Here is a 21,432-nt window from a genome sequence, read left to right on the forward strand (position 1 = left end):
AAGTGTACTTAAAATATGTTTTGTGTTTTCATCTCTTTAGAATACAAGGTGAAAGAGAACACCTCTGTACATTTCATTGTAGTGGTTCATGTACAATAGCAGCACTGGGTGTATTAAGAAAAAAAAACTTGTTATTTATATAGTCCTTGAATTTTGTGCTGATTCTGCCTTTTAGTGTTCCTGAAGAGTCCCAAGTGAGAGTGATATGCAAAGAGACAAGGGCAATAGAGAGTTCCTAGAGTGTGACACAGATAAAGCAACAATGGACCTGAATAATGTCAGATGATGAGTATGTTGGTTAAAAAAACAAACCATGGTTTATTTAAATGTGTAAAGTACTTGGGAGGGAAGAAGATTACATTGTACTATGGCAATACAGACAGCACATACCGTAACAAGCTCATCCGTCATGATGAATGCAGGCTACTCTTTCCAGACTCTTAATCCACTCAGTCACACAGATCTTTGGGAGAGGCTCACCATCAATTTCTCCAGGGAACTCCACACTACAGGATAATTTCAGACAGAATTTACTGTCCTGTTTCTGCATGTCAGACTCAGGAGCAGAGCATCATCCTCCCACCAGGGGAGACAGACAAAATATGGCAAAACTTCTCATGCACCAAGACCCTCTGTCATGGGTTAAGTAAAAGTAGCCTGATGAAATATCTGATCCTAGGACACATTACCAGGCTGTCTGCCTTAACCTTATCCCAGATGTGTCTCATCACTGGGATGAGAAGCCTAAGTAGCAGAGACTGAGAGAGATATTATATTATAAAATGACATTTTCAGACGCAGATTTTTATTTCATGTTCTTCTCAATCCAGTCTTTGAAGGGAAGAGCTTTGGTGTAGCCACTGTAGAGTTCTAGGCTGCAAGTTTTATCATAACCCCAGCTCACTAATCCCATCAGGTGCCACCTTAGCTCAGGAGATGCTTTTCCTGGCAAAGTTATGGCTGCAATCCCACCAGTCTCAGCAGGGCAGATATTAGAAAAGGCTGTGTGGTCTTGTTTGGCACAGAACATACTGTCAGTGATGCTGACTTGTATCCCATTATCCTCATACTGTTGCTCACACAACAGTGAATCCACCATCTGAACAACTCCCATGCGGATTGTGTCATTCTTGTATCCGGGATCTTTAATGTCAGCCAATACCTTCCAGCCAGTAACCATTATCTTTAAATCCTCTGTGGATGAAGTCAAGTCATGAGAAGATGACAAGCAAATGGGTTGAACACGACTGCTGATCCTGGCTTTGTCCAAGAGTTTTATGACAGCTATATCAGAATCAAGTAATATGGGGTCATAGTTGGGATGCACTATGATGGCAGAAATCTGGAGAGGAAACAGAGTAGGAAGAATTGCAGGGTTAACAGCAACAGCAAGTCAGCAGCCCTCTTTCCATACTACTAAAATACAAGTAAGTTCATTTTGCATACTTCTCCTCTATCCCCACCTATGGTGGTCTTTCACTGAAATGAGAAACATGCACGGATCAAGCATCTTCTGACATTTTTTTCTCTTGGATTTCAGGACAGTTTTTATTGCATGAAACACTTCTTACTCAAAAGCAGTCAAGGAGATTTTTTAGCAAAATGGGGAGTTAGTATGCAGTTCAGGTTTTTCTACTGTGTACTGAAAAGGTTTTACCTGCCGTGATACCTTCAGCCTGTGGAATTTGGATGGGAGTAGGGCTTTGAACTAAAATGTTACCTACTTACTGAACTGCAACTGACTTCCCACCAAAAAAGAGTACTAGCAATGCATTACATAGTATTGGGGCCAAACCTTTACTGCTTGTTTCCTTAATGAAATGCTACAAGAACAGATAGGATTCCTATAAGGAAATACTGTAAAAAAAAGAAATATATTTTATTACAGGAAAATTATGAAAAAGATGGGATTAGAGAAAGAAATTAAAAAGGGGTCAGGAGGGAAAGAACCAAGTTATTTATGATATTTTGGATAAAATCCATTAATTAACTCAGATAGAGACCCCACAGTTCCCCCCAAAAAGCGACGCGCATACCCAAATTTGCTGTATTTCTCCTCAGTTTGACTTCAGTTTTCTAGTTCTACTTGAAAAAAGCAAATCACTCTGGTGAGCCCAAGGTGCTATTTTTGGAGCTGGAGTCAGGCATAAACTTCTTTTCAGTTTAGAGCTGTACGGCCTTGGGGCTGAGAAGTGAAATGTGCTCATGGCATCACCAGGATTTAGAGCACAAGTGTTTCCCTCATAAATTATGCTAATCAATTTTGACAGTAGCTGGCATCTCTTCTACTTTTTTCTGGCAATATCACTCAAGACATTATGGCCCACAGAACCTGAGCTATTTTCTTAATGTTTTGTGTTAGGGGTGAATATATTAGTTGGACAGCTTCGAGGAATTCAATGAACTGCAGCATGTGCCCTTCTTGTGCCATGGCACTGAAGTATCTACACACACATTTCAAAAAACAGCAGATAGAAGAGTGTATTGCCCAAAGGCTGAACTTTTTCTCCCCATACAAGACAGATGTGATCAGCCTCTACCTGTGCTCATCATTTTTCACTCCTGTTGGACTTACTCACCCGCAGGTTCTGGATAGTCTTTTCGTCCCTGTCATCATCTCTGTAGAATTTGCCCAGAACCACCTTGAGCTCTGCTGTCTTGAGAACAGTAGTCTTGCCCAGGTCAGTGACACAGTGAGCTGCCACCACCACGGTGCGCTCGTTCACCAGGGCCCCGCTGCAGATAAGGATCCAGGCCCCTTTCCGAAGGCTGTGCTCCTTCACCCCACTGGCTGTGCGATAGATGGCTGCTTGCCATGGCCACCTCATAGAGGTCACTGCCTTCTGAAGGGTGATGTTTTCTGCTTTTCCACAGACTGAGGAAACATGAAGCAAAAAGTAGGTAACACCTTCTCCCCGAAAGAATCTGAGTATTATTCTTGATTCCTTCTTAGGATGTGCCAAAAGAAACTAAACTGCAATGATGAGTATGAAGGACAGTTGTCTAATTAGCCTCTGTCTCTGACTTGCAAAATTATAGGAGTATTTTATATAACTTTAAAAAAATAGTCAAGTTTTCCATTATTATCTGAATTCCTGGGTAAAGTAGGAATGTGGATTTAGCACTTGACTGGGTGAATTTTCACAACAACCTTATTGAGCTGCACTATAATGAGATGACCGCACAAAGAAATGGAAAGAACACCCCTGATTCTTGTCTATCATAAAATGCCATAAAGTCATCAGTGCACTAAAATTCATCCTAGGCAGTCACAGTGTAATTGTGAGGCCTCCCCTGGCATGAATCTTTGCACAGGCCAATTCATGCCTATAAGAACAGACTTGTCTTGCAACAAGAATGTTGAAGCAAATGCATCTAAATCAACAGTCATCCTGGGGAAAATAAAAAGCTCTGCCTTGTTGTAGGAATATGTTATCCAGGCTTGAACCTGGGGTAAAATCCCTTATATTATGAAAGGTTTACTTCAGTTGAAAGAGTTATCTTGCATGGTTGCATTTTTTAGTCTCCCTTAGGAAACTTTTTCTGGGATAGAGTGTGTGCGTGTCCATAGTGAGAGAGATTGAATATGATACTTTTCAAAATATATTATATGATCTCAAAGTAAAACCACAAACAAGAACAATAAAAAATTGTCTATTGTTAAGATCTACTTTTCACAGTTTGCTTGATGTCAGTAGTGGCGTTTACCAAATCTTTTGACATTCTTACCCTAACTTGCTTTGTGCACTAGCTCTGCATAAGATTTTATGTAGACTTACAGTTTGCAATATGAACCCTTCCTTAGCAGGGTTTATTAAAGGAAGAGCCTCTTTAAAATTGCAGTCTCTCTCTTCTATTGCTTAAACTTTGATGGTTTTGTCAGCTGTGTGCCAAAGTATACAAATAAAAGAAAAATCCCATTTGTAGTAAATAATACAGAAAAGCATGAAGTGGTAGTAGGAAAGCTATTTCAAATCAGGAGAAAGACTCACTACACCTTTTGCTCAATAAAAGAGTAGAAAAATTAATGGCAAATTACAGTGCTGAAAGCCTGATCACTTTACCATCAACTGCTCAAGTTCTACTGGTGGATAAAAAGACACATATATCCTTCAAGCTTTATTGCTCCTTTCTCCCAGCTGGAAGTATAGGCAGCCTACACTGCCGTGACTCCCTAAATATCTAAGATGAACACACATCCTTTTCCCTCATTCACCCAAGAGATGTGCACATTTCTTTCCCTTGGAGACTCACTTGGAATACACACAGGGGCTCTCCCACTCCATTTTCCTGTCTTCAGGCAAGTCCTCCTGCTGCTGCCCAGGCGGCGGTAGAAAGGAGAAACGCACTCATACTGGAGCTGAGTGTGCAAGTGCTGGTACCCTGGGGGCAGTTCTCCAAATGGCAGTGCTGGCTTCTTGGTTGGATAGATTTGAAGCTTTTGCTTGCTGAATGCAGAAGAGTAAAGTTGATGCAAAGGTGTTTCTCTGTTTCAAGGCACAAAGAACACAATCATTATAATATTATAAAAGGAATCATTACCATAACTGTATCACCAGTTGTGTTAAGTTTCATTTAAAATCATATGACATTTCTTGTGAAAGAATAAGGAAAAATTATCATTCCAGCATAGTTTAGCAATACTCCCATCTACATCCCAGCTATTTTATTTACATATGTATGCACACATATATAATTACACATATGTTTGTACATATCCTATTTGTGTCTCTTTTTTCATTTTACAGTTTCTGAATTGCAATCGGTTGCCTCTGAATGTGGAAGTTTTTCCACTCACAAAAGGACTGAGATACCATTTTTTAAATAAAGAAATTACACCTGAATTTGGCATTGTTGTAATTAATTCTCAGTAGAGGGGAGCTAGGCACATCTTTTCTCTAGTGAGTGTTTTAATAGACAGTATTAGGAATTGATTCAGATTAATGATGTTGCTAAAGTTGCTTGAGTTAGCAATTAACAGAGATAATTGTCTCACCACAGAGATTTCATAATTTCATAATCGCTAAGCTTCCACTTAGAAATTGTACTGATTAGCTGAAACAGGGCACACAATTAAGAATTAAATATATGCACCAGCTTAGATATGGACCATAAGCTTGACTCCAGTCATACTTCAATTTTTATAATTTAGAATGAGTCCCTTGCTCTAATGCTTAAAAGCTCATATCTACAAAAAAACCCTTTTCATGTCTGAAAAATTCAGCAGGAAATTAGTTTCCCTTGAGATTTCTGGTATTGCCTACATCCAGAAAAGACTTTTTTTTTTTTCTCATGATGATTTCATTTTTTATCACAGCAAGACACAGGCACCTCCATCATATCCAATCTGTGAGGCGATACATAATAGGAAAGTAAAATTACTAAGAACAAGAGCAATGGCAAGTCTCTTGGATTTTGGAAGAAGGATGAGAGCTGCTGTGGTCATACTTAGTCTGCCAGGGTCCCATTCCAAACTCACAGGTGACTTGCAATATTGCATAATCCAGATTTTGCCTCACTCTTGACCTATCAAATGGAGATTCTACTTCAAGGGATTAAAAACAGTCAAAAAACCATGAGATGCCAATATCTCATGGCATCTTATGGATGGGAGGCATGTATATGCTCTCAATACAGCTGGTATTCATATCTGAAACATTTAGCCTAACAAGACCTGTATCCAAAAGTTAAGAAAGAAAATTAAGGGAGAAAAATCTGCTAATGGCTACTAAAGCCTTATGTCGGCTTCTCAGGGCCATCTCTGCAATCATACATCACAGACCTGGAGAGTGGCAGAGCGATTGGGAAGTATATGCTTGCCTTGTTCCTCAAATCTTCTCTAGGCACCTGCTACTGGCTATTGCCAGAGACAGGCTATGGCTAGAGCTGGGCCTTTATTCTGACCTGATATGACTGTTCTTAAGACCAAAGATGAGGACAGTTCTTGCACTGCAACTAAAATTAAATGAGTCATGTACTTCAAAAATAACCCTGAAATGAGAAATTACTACTTGGACGAAAATGAACCTGAACATTGCAATATAACTAATTCAGACTGGGTTTATTTCAAGAAATCATCAGAAGGGTAAGCCCAGGAAGGGTCTAATCTTTCATTCCTTCCTCTCCTCCTACTCTACTTCCTCCTCTTCCTCATGCCCAGCCTATATAAATCGTGCTATATTGCTTTGGATGGTGAAACTTACTGGGAGCAGATTGCACTGCTATACTCTCTTCTCTCCTTGTGCTCTCCCTGTGCACTAAGATGGCACATGTTCATATTTTAACACACATCACTAGCCCCAAGGAACTGTTCTTAGACTGTTCTCATAGTCCATCACAAGCTTGCAAGCAGAATTCCAGCATCATCCTGTAGTTTGCCCATATCTATCTGTGCATTTCTTCCTGGCTGCCTCCAGCAGCTGGCAACCTGTGCTTAATCAGACCTCCCCTCCCAGCATTGCTCAGTTATCAGTGGATTTGTAGGAATCGCTGCTCAGGCAGGCTAAACACATGGAGTGAAAAGGAGAGGAGGGGAAAAGCAATCACATTTTTTCTTTAAACTGTAGTTGAGATATTGCATTCTCACCTTGACTGAACCTGCATTGGAAGCACTTTCTGTCTCACCAGGTCAGAGATCTTTGGCTCTCTGCAGGCTAGAAAAAATATAATGTTGCACAGTACTTTTTCACATTCACAGCTCAAGTGCTATGGTTCATACACATTTCCAACCTTTCCTCTCACTAACTATAGTGGACTGGATTAAGAAAAGAGGCAGTTAAGTTACGTGCATTAAAATAAAGATAGATCTAAAACCTAAAGCCTTGGAAAAATATTTCTCCACAGTTCACAAGGTCTATCTCACTTACAACAGTGTAAGCTACTGAACATCCTCTGTACTGGGACTTCCAGACAGTGGAAGAGGAAGATTTTTACACCATTCAGTGTGGCTGAATGCCAGACTTGCACCACTATGGCTGATGGTTTTGTATCAGAGTAAACTTTTCCAGTAATGGAATTATATATTAAAATACCTAATTTCCATCTGTGTAGCCCCACACAGCTAATCCCAGTGAGTAGGCATACAGAGAAAGGCTGCAGGATGTTATGGCCTTCTAAGAGTCTGATTGTGTACTCATGGAAGGAATTGGAGGCTCTGATTCAAAGGAGCCCCTCAAAGTTACTTGAATATGCATAAAATAACAGAAAGGAGATCTAAGATTTCTAGTTTTGCATATTCCGTTTACTTTCTTTAAGAATAAGATAAAATATTCAGGTTTATCAGTTCAAATAACTCTGCCAGGATCTCTTTCCTGCTGTTCTGAGTGGAAGAAAAGGAACCTTCCAGGATGGATTTTATCTGTATGCCTGAGCACTTGTGCTCTGTGTAATCTAACAATATCTAGTTCTTTGTGATTGATTTATATGTTAGCCATTATGTCAGTATCACAGTAAGCATCAATAAAGATGCTTTCCACAGATGATTATGTGCTGCAGGGAGAGATTATTTTCATGTAAAACAACAGAATAAAGCAAATTCCCCAGGGCACACATATTTCCTTATATTAGCATCATTTCAGTTTAAACAAAAATCTGTATGTCAAGAAATTGCTTTCATAGAATGAATTTAGCAGTTCCCCAGTCCAAATTCATTCATTCATTCATTCATTCATTCATTCATTCATTCATTCATTCATTCACTCAGGGGTTCATACACACTTAGTAGAATAGCTCCAGGTCAAGAGCATAATTCCCTTTTCAGCAAACAATTTAAAGGTGTGATTCAGTGTTTTGATGAATACAGATAATTTAATCATGTCTTTAAGGCTGTAATGTACAGGCTCTGCCTTTTGCACTCATGACTGGTCCCATTGTTTTAAAAAGATTGTGAGAGGACAGCTATTCCCTGTGACAGCAACTGATTGTTAATGGTCTCATGAAACAATTATTTCATTCTATTTCAATTCCCACCTGATCTTCTTTGATTTTGATATCATGCAGGTTCAATCCTAGAATGAGGACAATAAGGGTCTTAGGGAACATTCCTTTCCCTGTTTAAAGATGGAGTCTTCTGGAATCATTGGCATCTTCTCTGTCTGAGTATAGCAGCCAGTAGAGCTGGCAAACTACCAAGCTCAGTATCAGGTATCAGCCAGACAGCTTATTCTTAGCAAAAATGATTGTTTGTCGAGTGCAAATGATATTAAACACAATCCAGTAAAACCATAGCAGCTTGTGTGAGTTGTGGTAAAAAAGTTTGTAAACTACCTTTTATGCAGATTGGTTGCTTCCCTGACCATTCTCCATCGTCTTGGCAGGTCCTCTGTTCATTGCCACTAAGAACATACGAGTTGTTACAAAAGAAAGCAATGACTGTGCCAATTTTTGCATAGCGTCCATTCAAGTGCCCAGTGTCTTCTACTACTCTTCTGTAGCCATTGAGTGGGCCACCAGGGTCTGAGCAGTTTTTTTCTTCTAGAACTAATGATAGGGGAAAAAGATAGTAATCATTTTATCAGGTTCACTACATTAATTTCACCCGTCAAATTGCTTGGCATTTCATTCAGATGTTACTAAACAATCTACACTTTATTAAAGATGCCTTTTCAAGACTCATCTGGGATTCCTGTCTTTGAAAATGTCAAATATTAAAGAAGAAATTATAATATAGAAATGTCTGTTTATAACACATACTTTAGTCTCACTGAAAGCATAAGATTCTCAAATTGCTAAAAATTCTCAAATTGTTAAAACCTTAAGAAATAGCTGACAATCCTGAAAAAGAACCTTGACTTTAGATGATGTTAACATGCCATTAATATTAACAAGGCTTCTTCAATAGCATAAAAGGCTGCACTTAAAATATTTGCAGGAAACAGGCCCTTGGCATTCTTTTCCCTTTTCTGTATTTTCAATACTTCACTGCACTTGGATAATAAAACTAGACTACTTAATTTTGCTTTTATGTTTGGTTGCATTTTGTTTTCTTAGCACTGAGAGAGATATCTCAATAATCCAGGGAAATACAGGAATTGAAAGAGAACATATGTGTGTATTTAGTGACAATAAAATTTTATATGAAAAGCTTACTCATGCTATATTCTGCCTGTAAAACCTCTTTTAGTTCCCCCTTCCCAGTATTTTCCACTTCTTTTTAATTTTTGTTGGTTTTTTTGGTTCTGTTTTTTTTTTTTTCTCAATAAACTTAGATTTTTGGCCTAAATCTAGAGGACAGTATTCACTATGTGATGCTAGAAGATGATTTTTCCTTTATTTTTAACTCCTCTGCTCTTTCTATTTAGCAGCTGACAAGGTACTTTTTTTCTCTTTGGATTTCACCTCAGTTTTCTTGTCAGGACAACAGTAACATGCAACTCTGTTTAATTTCTCTGCCTGGCATCTCAGTGCATGATAACCAGTGAACATCTAGTTTAGACAGCTGGTGTTGGTGCTGCTCACAGAGGGCCCAGAGGACTGGGACATATCAGTTGCCCCAAAATTACCTCTTCATATCATTGCTTCAGACTCGGCTTCCTGCTGAGCCTCAGTTCACAAAAGCACCAACATATAACATTTATTTAAATCTCTGTGAAATCAGTGCAGTTACAGTGCAAAGGTATGGCCCTGTCGCGTCACAAAATCCTACCTTGTGCCACCAGACAAAGCCCAGCTCAGCAAAGCGTGTAAACACACAGCCAGCCATAACAATGCCACTTCAAAGAGCATGTGCTTTTAACAGTGAGTTTATCATTCAAGCTAAGTCTATATTGCAGTGTTTTCTTTGCAAGCATTGGATTTTAGCATATGCTGAAGGCTATACATGTACTTAAATACTTTTCCACAAGTCATATCCGGTAAACGAGGAGGTCTGAACTTCCTTTTTCCCAGGAGAAAGGGAAGAACAGAGAGCCCTGTCTCCTTTTTATATGGCTTCATTTTCCTTCTTTGTACCAGACAGGCTCTCTCACTTGTGAGCCATAAGTGACTGATAACTTGATAGCAGCTAAAGACTACAGAGAATCCCCCACAGAATAATGCTTTATTTACAAATTGCCTTCTGCACTGATGGCTGGCCTGGAGGCATCATCTGATCAGCAGAATGCGTGTTTCCAAATGTACCAAAAGCTTGACCATGTAAGTCACTTAAGGCCTTCTCTTATTTCAGTACTTTGACAGTAATTGTCTTTTTCCTTAGGCTCAGGGGTATGACCTTTTTGATTTATTAAAAACAAAGAGAAAACATCTGGGAAGGAGAGACCTAGCACTTCAGTGACTGCCAAGTCTAGAGACAGCTCTTTCTATAGATCTTTAGCCAGGGCCATGATGCAGCAGGGACTTGGCATGATCCTGACATTACATTTACTGCAGTTGGAGACTTCTCTCTAGATAGAAGAATACCTATTGCTTGCTCTTTCAAATGAATTTATATACAGCTGTGTTACAACACTCCCCCCAAAATGTACATTGTTTGACATAACACAGTTGTAAAAACACTTTATCGTTTGACAAAAATTATTCTGGAATATGGAAATTAAATTGTGCAATGCAAATCAACTAAAGAAAATTTAAAGTCTCTTTGGATGACAAGAAGGAATTTTACAGCTGAACCAATGTGAATGGTAGGCATGCCATCCTGCACAGTCAGAATGAATGGAAGTTTCTTTTAAATCAATTTTTGTCTAGGATGGGAATTCTGTTGAAATAAGAGTCTAGTGTTCACACAGTAAGCCCCTATTCACCTCCACAGAGTGCACCAGACTTCTGCAGAGGTGTCAGACATACAGAGTAATGGGAGTAACTATTCATTGTCACACTATGTCCCTCACTTGGCTTTGGTCCTGGGCATTTTCAATCTGTGTGTAAGAAGGATATATGCCTAAAGACTTTGAGGTTATTAATTTTCAGTGAATTTAAGTTTCAGTCAGACCTTTATATAAAAAAGTCTTGCAGGCTGGGGTTCCAGCAAAGTAAAATAAGAATTCCTACTGGAAGACAAGGAAGACAAAAGGATGTGTTATGTCACAGACCTTCCAAATTTCAAGTGAGATTTAGATAGTCTAGTTTCATGGGAATACACTGGCCAAAATATTTGATAAGATTTAAAACTTAAAGTGACCTTACCACATTCAGGATGACGTGTTGACCAAATCCCATCAAGCTGACAGTAGGCAACACGGCTGCCTTTTAAGCTGTAACCTGCGTTGCACTTGAAGTAAACCCGGGCCCCGTATTTAAAGTCATCTCCTTCCACAATACCATGAGCGGGAGCACCTGGAGTCCTACACATCACCACTGACAGTTCAGATATTTCAAAAAAATCCACTTTATTACAAAAAACAGGACTGTGTTAGGATGATTCTTTACTTAGAACATTGAAAAACCAATTACAGTGGACACAGGAGTCAAAATTTTAAGACCAGTATATGCTGATCTTTTGAAAGTTGCTTAGATGTCAACTCTACACACACTTACATCCCACTTTTCAAAATCTATCTAGATCCATTAGGTTCAATGGGATTACTCTGAAGTGTCACATGATCATGTTGTCTAAGTGTTTGAATCATTAGGGCTCATTTGCTGAGAATATTAGTACTTGAAGTACTTTCCCTTTTAACAGGAGTTGTGAATGAACTACCATCCGTGGTCAAGAAAAAATTTAGATCCTTAAAAGCCTTATACTGAAATTCTTTTAAATTCATCTTTGCATTTTTTATAATTTTCAGATAACGTCTCAGAAATAGTAACACATCATTATTTGTGTAAATCGAACATTAACGTAATTACATTAAAAAGGAACCTTGATATTAACTAAACTGGGATATTCACCCTTTCCACAGGATTTGCTCTATTGGGAAAATACAGATCATGGTCTATATAAGTACTGCAAGTAGTAAATAAGAAATTAAGCATCAAAAGCAAGATTTCTTTGACAGCATCAAGCCAACCATTCTATGATCCACCCGGCACAGAAACCTGTCCAATTGTGGTAAACAGCAGATTTGAAGGAAGGACTATAAAAACAGAACAAGCATATGGAATACTTTCCTGGCATATTCTGTCAGCATTCAGAAGTCTGAAGCTCAAGGACTACCTGAACTACAATGGTGTTTTTGGTATAACATACCCTGCTGATATTTTTTTAGCATTTATTTGTCTTAGTGTTTTCTAAACTCAACCACACACTCACTGTCCACAATATCCTGTGGCAATGAATTCTACAGGCAAAGTGCAAAAAATGCACTGCCTTCTTAAATTTTTTTTCTAGCCTGACACCTGATAATTTTATTTGATACTGTACTTTCTGTGTTATGAGAGGCAGAGAATGTCCACGCCCTATTAAGCTTCTCCAAGTCACTTTTTACACTTTTTAAGGCCAGTTTCCTGTATGTAGAAATGACGTGTGTTTCTGTAGGCAATGTAGGAAATGCATGATTTATTATCTACACAGTTACCCATCTCTTTGTCTCTGGCTTTGCCTGGGCCATTCATTGTGAAAAACTGCATGGGAGAGGATTCAGTGCAAGACATAGATACACATATGGGGTTTTTACCTGTCACCTGTGGTGCTCTGCTGGCCATAGATAGATCAATGCTAAAGAGATCATCCCTACTTTATGCTTTAAGAATTTGGCTTTTCTGTTTTGCTTCATAGCCAGCTGCTTGCTAACCTGTAACCAAATTTTGATACTTAAAACTTTCAGAGGAAAAACTTTCCAAAGGCCTCTGCCCTGTAATCCTTACACAGGGCACACATCAATGCATGTATTTATATGGATTGTGGACCATCCAATGATTCATATAAAGAAGACACCAAACAAGTTAAAAGAATCATTTGTGCACTAGTGAGCAAAGGTCTTGGCAAGAAAAACTGTCTAAAAATTAAGCATTAGAGAGGGGCTTGGACTATAATGCTCCTAATCAAAACACATCCAGTTAAGGGGAGCTCTACATTTCCTCTTGGCTCCAAGTATTCTGCATCAATGTCATCATTAGCAAACAAATAATGATAAAACTTCTAAAAAATTAATTCCTAGCCCTTGATGTTTCTCATGTGAAATATAAACACATAGATATGTATACATATATAGGTGGGTATGTGTATACACAAGCACATAGATAAATGAAACATAAATAATGGGAACATAGAATTTCTAAGTGTTTTTAATTCTCGGAACAGTTATGTTCCCACTCATGATCTGTGTGTTCCTAGCCACTCCCTCCATATCTTTCTCTGAGCAGCAATCCATTTCCCTACGCTTATATTTCTCTCTTTCAATGTAAAGTCACACTCAGGTTGTCAAATGAGAAAATTAGATGAACCATCTGTGCACCACTCAGACTTCTACTTTTTGTCCTAAATACATGTTTTCTGTTTTGTTTATGGTCCAGTTCAGCTCTGCAGAACAAATATTTTGCTGCTTTTGTGTTCTAGGTCCATCCTGGAAAAAATGTCACCGAGCTATGCTTGCTTACTAAGTATAAGTATCTGCTCTTGTTCAGTCCCTAAGTGCTTAAGATATTGAGTTTCTAGTCCTTTAGATTTGTTTGTTGCCAGACTTTCTTTAGATTTGCTGTGCCCCTGTGAGCCAGCCGGAACAACTCTGGTTTTATTTATGATGTAAATTCAGTATTTCATACACAGATTCATTTGGTACTGAACTATGGCCTAGAGCAGAGGACATGGAGGCAGAAGGTCATGAGATCTAATCATAGCTAAAAAAATGTGGTCATAGGTAGGTTGCTTCGTCTGCTGTATGTGACAAATAAGAGCACCCTTCATCATAGGGATGTTACAAGCATTAGCTCATACCCACTTTTGTTGCAGAGCCACTGCAGGGTTTCTCTGATGGCAAAACACCTTAGTATTATTAATAGATGTGTCCCATTGTTACCCTTTAGCAACTGGTTGTCTATTCTCTCGTAACACAGGGTCTTCATCATTTCTCCTACACTTTAAAATTTGCCACTGGAGGCACAGCCACTCCATTTGGTTGGTTTTTTTTTTTTTTTTTTCCTGTGGATCATTTTGTAAGCTCATTCTTTCTACAAATTAAATGTGGTTTTAAATCTTGAGATGTTCCCTGCATCTCAGTCCCACAGCTGAGCTCTCTGTTTTCAGTGATATTATCTAGTCTGAAAGTCTCATACAGTTACTCCAGTAACTGTTTCTACTGCTTTGGTTTGAGCTCTGTAGGTTTTTTCTTCTTCAGTTTGACTCACCTTTTATCCCTTTCACCTAATATGTTTCAGGGAGATCTTTTCCACCTTTTCCCTTTACTTGTGAACACTTCAGGCAATGGAGTTTTGAAGAGTTATTATGAAGGGAATCCTAGCCCCTGTGTTTCATCCAAGTCTATCTTATTTTTTTGTGGATAGCTTCCCATCAAGAGTGAATTTGTCTGGTTCTTACATCTTTCAGAATGTTCAGTGTATTCCATTGAATTTTCAGACAGCCTTCTTTGTTTGAGATATTTTACTGAAGTCTTTCAACATTGTCTTCTAGTGTACAATTAAATCCAACTCTCCAACAGACATTTCTCAGAAGTCAAAAAGAAAGGAAAAGAACATTTTGTAAATGTCATTCATACCTAGTTCTTCCCTCTGGATACACATTAGCCATAAAATCCAACCACATGATCTGACCCACTTCTCTTCAGTTTCTAGGCTTTCTAAGGTGTTTGATATTATTTCAGATTCCCTTGCTTAGGCAAGATGCACCTTTCCCTGCCATCTATTGAGTATTTCTGAATATCAGTCCTCCTTCTGTGTATGGTCCAGCAGAGAGGGCTGGATGCCCCTCACAGCTCTCACTCACCTGCAGCCATCCCCATCCCAGCTTGTATCCACCCCCAGCTGTACCTGTGCCTGGTCTAGCCTGACTGTTGCAGCCCAGACAGGGCTATGAGCTATGAGGGAAGCAGGTGGTGGGCTGGCCAGGAGTACTCCATGATCCTGAACTATTCTTAGGCCACCAGTTAGACTGCTCTGCTCCACATGAAAAAAACCCAAATCAAACAACATTCCTATTCCCTGTGACTCCGGCTTCCTACTTTTGGGGCAAGTTGGACATGTGTCAAGTGTTCTACCTCTGCACCTTCCTCTTGGACCAAACCCACCAGGAACCCAGAAAATGGACTAGGTGTCTACAGAATTCTACTATGAGGTGGTAATGGACAGCCAAATATGAAAGACATTCATTCAAGTTCTGTCAAAAAACATCTGAGCAACCCAGAGACTCCATGAGGGTCAGGCTGATCCCATTTTTCCTGCCAGGATGTCATCAGATCTATAAAGTTCCTGGTGAATTTATATTGAGAAAGGTGAAACTAATGTTAGGGAAAAATAATATTGAGAGTGATTAAGAGCTAAGAATGACCACCCTGCTTACACAAAAGTTAAAAACTATAATAATTGAAAAGATAAAAGATAAAGAAACAATATACAGAAAGGATATATTAAAATGTTTAAAGGAGGACAAAAAGGTATATTCAAGCAGGATAAAATTAGGAACAAGATAATTCTTACTCAAAAAAAAATTTATGAAAGTCTCCTTGACAAATGTTGGAAAGGCAGTAGTAGGATGTAAGTAGAAATTATATGAGTCTCATCATTTGAAAACTGAAACTCCAGCTAAAAAAAATAGAACAGACTTTGTAGGGAACAGGGCAACACCAGCAAACACATCATGAGTGGAGAGATTTTTGTTTAATTTTTTCTATATTTTGCTACACAGTGTTGTTCCTGGGAAGTTCCACAGTTAATCTATACAGGCATGTAGGTAACCCTTGCCACTTTAGGGTTGGAGGTGAATTTTGGCTTGATACAGCTCTGTACAGCTCATAAGAGAGCAAAGTAGGAATGTATATGATAGGGTGGTTACAGGCTCCTCTGGCAGAAATGCTCAGTTGTGACAGCCCAGCTGTTAGATAATAAAAACCAGAGCTGCCTCAAGTGTTTGTATCACAAACTCACACATTTCTGATAAAAATTATTATACTTCTTGCCTCTTACTGTGGTGTTTTGGGAAAAAGAAAACAATTTCTGTCCCATATGAAACATTAAATTAGCTTCACATTTCACAGATAACTTCGCTAAATCTGAGAAAAACTTGACTAGAGGAACAGTAAGTTCCTGAATTTTTAAGTAAAATATTCTATTATTAATAGTAACAGTACAATTCCTTTCCCTTTTAAATTATATGTAAGAGACATTCCTCAGATCAGAATTATCTGCCATTTAGAAATAGTCTTTGGGCTCATTTTATCACCAGTGAGATAAATTAGACGATCTCCTGAGCTACACTTTTCTCTCTCCAGTATCCTTCAAATCTTGCCTGATGGAATTATCATTTGCTTTTGTCCCAGAGTCTGTTCACTAAATGAACACTATTTTTTTCTGCTGCCTTCCTCTCACCCACTTTGTTAAATAATATATACCCCCTCCTACATATAATTTATTATGTCTAAATTCTGCACAACCTTTCAATAATATATTGCATGCCTGAAATAAACCTCATTTCTCATTGCTGGTACCAATAAGGGGTTTGTATTTTCCTTTTTGTCTCTGCCTGAAATTAGGTGCAAGAGCTTGCATGGAATTTTATTCTTAATTTACTTACAACATTTTTTAATATTGCTACTGCTAAAGAAATTTATCTTGTTGCATATTCCCAAATCAGAGTTTGGCTTTCAGGCTGTCCCGTGCTAATGTATATAGCTCATTTTGCCTATGTAGTATAGCTCTGAACATTTTTTTATAGAATCACAGTGTGGTTTGGGTTGAAAAGGATCTTAAAGATCACCTAGTTCCAACCTCCCTGGCATGGGCAGGGAACCTTCCAATAGGCCAGGCTGCTCGGAACCACATCCAGTCTGGCCTTGAAGACTTCCAAGAATGGGGCATCCACAGCTTCTCTGGTCAATCTGTTCCAGTGCCTCACCACCCTCACAGTAAAGAATTCCTTCTTGATATCTAACCTAAATCTACCTTCATTCTGCTTAAAGCCATTCTCCCTTGTCCTATCACTATCTGCCCCTGTGAAAAGTCTCTCTCTAGATCTCTTGTAGCCCCCTTCAGGTACTGGAAAGCTGCTCTAAGATCTTCCCAGAGCCTTCTCTTCTCCAGGCTGAACAACCCCAGCTGTCTCAGCCTGTTCTCATAGGAGAGATGCTCCAGCCCTCTGATCATCTTCCTGGCCCTCCTCTGGACTTGTTCCAAGAGGTCCACATCACTCTTGTGTTAGGGGCCACAGAGCTTTTCTAAGTGCTTGTAATGTTGCTTTTGCATAAGGTGTGCTGGTGTGCTCAGTGGAGGCCAAACACTGAAAATGGTCACAGAAACCGCACTGGGTAACCAGCTGGGGAGTAGAGCAGCTTCTGCTGTTATGAATCCTAGCATCTTGCTGCAGAAAAAGAGAGAATTATGGACTTACATTGGAACCCCTGGGGCCACCATGCTACCTAAACCAGTCTAATGACTGTCAGAGAAAGCCTGATAGACTGAAACTGAAGAAATTTAAATAACTATCCTCAAAAAGAGGACATTTTGTCTGGAGGAAGCCTAAATTACATTCTCTTCCCCAGTGAACGCTGTCATTACTCTGCATGCTGCTAAAAGCCACAGCAACCCGTGAGCCAGAAAAACGCCTGCGCAGGGATTCTGAGCATCAGGATTTTGGATCAGAGCTTTGGGGTTTCATGGTTTCACCGCAGTGGCCAACAAGTGCTCTGGAGCCAGAGAACCTAGAAGCCTGAGAAACATGGCCCCAAGATCCTGTTGCTGGAGGGAGCACAACATACAGAGTATATGAAAGTGACTTTCTTTTCCTCTCTATGATTAAGGAAACAAAAATTAAAGGAAAAATCCAGCAGAAAATACAAATTTCTTTGAAATTTACTGCTATGCAATCATTCTAACAGAAAACTCCCAGCCAGCTCCACATACATGAACTTCATACAGCTCACTGATATTTGCAAAGGCTGCCTACAGCCTAGCCTGCTGAAGTCAATAGTGATAAATCCCATCATGATTGACATTTTGACTGTAAGTCTGATTTGATCAAATTCTTTTCCTTGGTTTAAGTTTTGTTTAGAAGGCAAGCCTGATTATCTGAGTATCATTACATATCAGTTATCTCTGGTTTTCCAAATTTTTTAATAACATTAGAATATCTGCATTTTACTGCTGGGGATGCTAGAGCAGGGAGTTACCAAGTCATTAACCTGAGGGCAAACAGTGAGTGACTGGCAGAGCTAGGAACAGTCCTGTCATCTCCTGATATTCTTACTACATTTACATTTAAACTGACCTGACTTTGTGCAGAAATCAGCAGTAAATAATTATACCATTTTGTAATCTACATATTATTCTCAGCAGCAGGGTTTTGTCCAAAGGCAATGGAGCCATATGGGAGCAGATAGTTCAGTGTGTCTGAACACGAAGCACTTGAGTTAAGGAGGGACCCAGCCACAAGCCATTAAGCAGCTACTGCTGGGTATTGTGATTCCCTTTGCAAAGCCCCATGTGTAAAGAGCTCTTCTGAATTCAGACTTGCAGAATCTGGAGTCTTCACTCAGTTTATTTCCTAATCTTGGCCCATGAGCTCTGTTGGTCCATGTAAATCTCTGATACTATTTATTCCTATGCTTATCCCTTCTCTGCCCAGCATGCATCCACAAGGTGAGGACGCCCCAGGTTCTCAGAGGGTTTGCTGGCAGAGGAGAACTGCCATGGGGGAGGGCTCAGATGGTTCTCCTGAGACATCCTCCTTTTGCAGCTTGGCATAGCAGCCAGAGATGGTTAATGCCTATCACATAAGCCCACAGAGACTAACTTTAGCCAAAAGCATAATGATATTGGCTGTAAAAATATTTTTAGAATGGCTGTATCCTCTAAGAGAATGAGGTGAGGGATTCCTGGAGGCCGTGGTTCAGAGTGCTCAAACCTGCTTTTCTATTGCTTCCCATAAGCAGTGCACAGGGCTTTCAAACTAGCATATGAGTTTGGCAATGGATTTGATAAAATAGTCTGCACTGGGAGGTGTCAGGCCATCCTGCCATCCTGAGGTAGCGTGGCTCTGCACTCTTCTCTGCTCAGGCCTGAGAGACCTTCATGTATTAGGTCACACTCACTATGAGGCAGGAACCCTGACTCTGGAATGATTCTTTAGGAGTCCCAGTGTTCTTGTCTGACTCTTTTCTGCCTTCAAGGTTCTCTGCACACTGGGATCATGGGCACATCAGAAGTCTGCTGATAGCAACATTGGATTTGTGAGGCCCTGTAGTGCCTCGTAGAGCAAGCTGTGTAAACTGTGATGGGAATCTCCTCTCTGTGACACTGCTGACAATTCTTTCAGCAAAGGCTTTGTTCCTACAAGGAGCTCAACTCACAGTGGTGGTGCTTAGGAAAGAGCCTGGCATCTTCTGATGCTATTCTCAAGAATAACTCTCAGCTCAACATCTCCTGAATAAATGGAGCAAACACTGCAGGATCCAGCATAAGGAAACTAACATTCTTCCACCACCTCTCTGAACATCCCACCTCTCCTACACTGGAGAGCACTGATGACTAAGAAGCCACACTGAGGAGCCCAGCTGTTCTGCTCCAGATTCTGGCAAGAGCTGCATGTGAATGGGAGCCAGAGAGGCTGGATGGCATTAGCTTTGCAATGTGATCTTCATTCTTCCCCACAGCAGGAACAGACTGCTGGGAGCTGAACAGCTTTGGAAGACAGGTGGTCTTGGTCAGGACTCTGAAGAAAATGCTTTGTGGGGGTGGTGTGTGTTTACACGGGCTGTGTCTGAGGGGGCTGGTGATGACTAGAATGCTCGCTTGTCTTCTTTGATTCCTCTCAGAACTTTTACTTTTTGGACCTGACAGGCTCTGCACTTTAGGTGAAAAAAGAATGTGACTGCAACTTTTAGAACAAGAAATTAGAAGAGGGTGAATGAGGAAAGCCTAGAGTGCTCAGGTTTGGATTGAAAATTAATTATTTTTAAAGCAAGACTCTCATAGCAGAGAATAAATGCTTGGAAACACTACAGTAGATCCTGTACAGGAAAGGGCATGGAAACTACTATGATAAAAAAGGTGTTCACAGTGAGGGCAGCGTTTTCTGAACAGCTACAGGCACATATCAAAGGAGCTCTGCTCTACTTGGTCATGCCTGTCACCACACACTCAGCAATGAGTGGGTGAGGCTCTAGGCAGGGGCCTCAGAGGTACCTCAAACCTCTGTGTTATCACAGGCACTTAGCCAAGGCTAAGCTCCACAAAAGTGCTCATGTCATGGTGATTGCAATAGCTAAAAGAGCAAATGTCCCTCAGGAACTTGGCCTTCAGTATCAAATACAAGTCCTGAAGGAGTAACAATTATTCCCGAAAGTGTGCCCATGCATTGCAGGAGCTTCCATTTAGGTTGTTGGCAAGGGAGGATTTTTGATAAACTATCTCTGCCCTCTGTCACTTGTGTTCCAAAAGAGAGGAAACACTCTACCCTCCTTCATGCCTCTTGTGATATCCCAGGACACATCCTCCCAGCTCCATGCCCAGCTTCAGCCACAGCTCATGCAGAAGTGCTGGGGCAGACTATTCATTACAAAGGTCTTTGGCCTTAATCTGTCCCCCATGAAAGTCCTGGAAGTTCAAATCTCCTCTCATTGCATTTTGTCAGTCCTCACATTAATCCTGGAAATGTCAAAGGAAATCATAACAAGAGCAGCTGATCAACCAGCTCCAAGAACCAGAGAGTAGGTTTCCAGTCCTGCTCTCTGGGCCTCTTTGCTTTTGCAGTAGTTCCACCAGCTAGGAATAATTACACAAAATTATGACGTAACCCCTACTGAAAACCAAATCTTTTCATTCCCTTCCAGCCAATTGGAAGTCACCCCTGATGTTTTCTAGCTCCCTGCCTCTGTGAATGAGACCGTATCCATGAGAAAATATGCTTGGATCACTCACTGTGATTTATTCATCCGGAGGCAATTTGGAGGCTGTTGCTTACAATTAGCCACTTGATCTTTATCAGCATTGTTCCTAGCCCTTAGAAAGCTGTGTCTCTGGATACAACCTTTCCGGTACTTGGATGGCCTATTTAATTATACAACTGAACCTGTTTGTGCATGGGATACTGGAGTGAATGAAATCCTAACAATCCTCAACATTCATTTTCTCTATCAGTAGCAAGAACTAATATTTATCCTAAGTTCCCTAACGTGTCCCTTGGAAAACATCACAGTATCACGCTTGAGGGGAGAGGACTGTCTGCTCAGGGGGAAGATTGTAGGGCAAGAAAGAAGTGGATATGCTCATTATTACATCAAATTACAAACGAGAGAGTAAATAATCCTGAGGTGTTTCATTGTGGAGATGTCATCTTTCCAGATAAACAGGACAAGCCCAGGCAATACTGGATAAAAAAGGCACTATAAACAAATG

General features: G+C 40.0%; 1 protein-coding gene across 4 annotated transcripts in view; it reads right to left on the reverse strand.

Moving 5' to 3' along the window:
• Positions 1-805: 805 nt before the first annotated feature.
• Positions 806-21,432, reverse strand: part of PAMR1 (peptidase domain containing associated with muscle regeneration 1) — a gene marked incomplete at both ends in the record, with an annotated part of 55,264 nt that continues 34,637 nt past the window's right edge. For 2 of the 4 annotated variants that reach the window (XM_082283939.1, XM_082283938.1), the window contains 5 exons: positions 806-1,342; positions 2,580-2,875; positions 4,255-4,487; positions 6,587-6,653; positions 8,266-8,478. In XM_082283939.1, the coding sequence (XP_082140065.1) occupies positions 806-1,342; positions 2,580-2,875; positions 4,255-4,487; positions 6,587-6,653; positions 8,266-8,478 (1,346 nt within the window). Of the gene's footprint in view, positions 1,343-2,579; positions 2,876-4,254; positions 4,488-6,586; positions 6,654-8,265; positions 8,479-11,118; positions 11,320-21,432 lie in introns of all 4 variants that reach the window. The other 2 variants (XM_082283937.1, XM_082283936.1) reach the window with 2 other exon arrangements.

This window comes from Coloeus monedula, assembly GCF_965178545.1.
Source record: "Coloeus monedula genome assembly, chromosome: 6".
NCBI classification, from domain to species: Eukaryota; Metazoa; Chordata; class Aves; order Passeriformes; family Corvidae; genus Coloeus; species Coloeus monedula.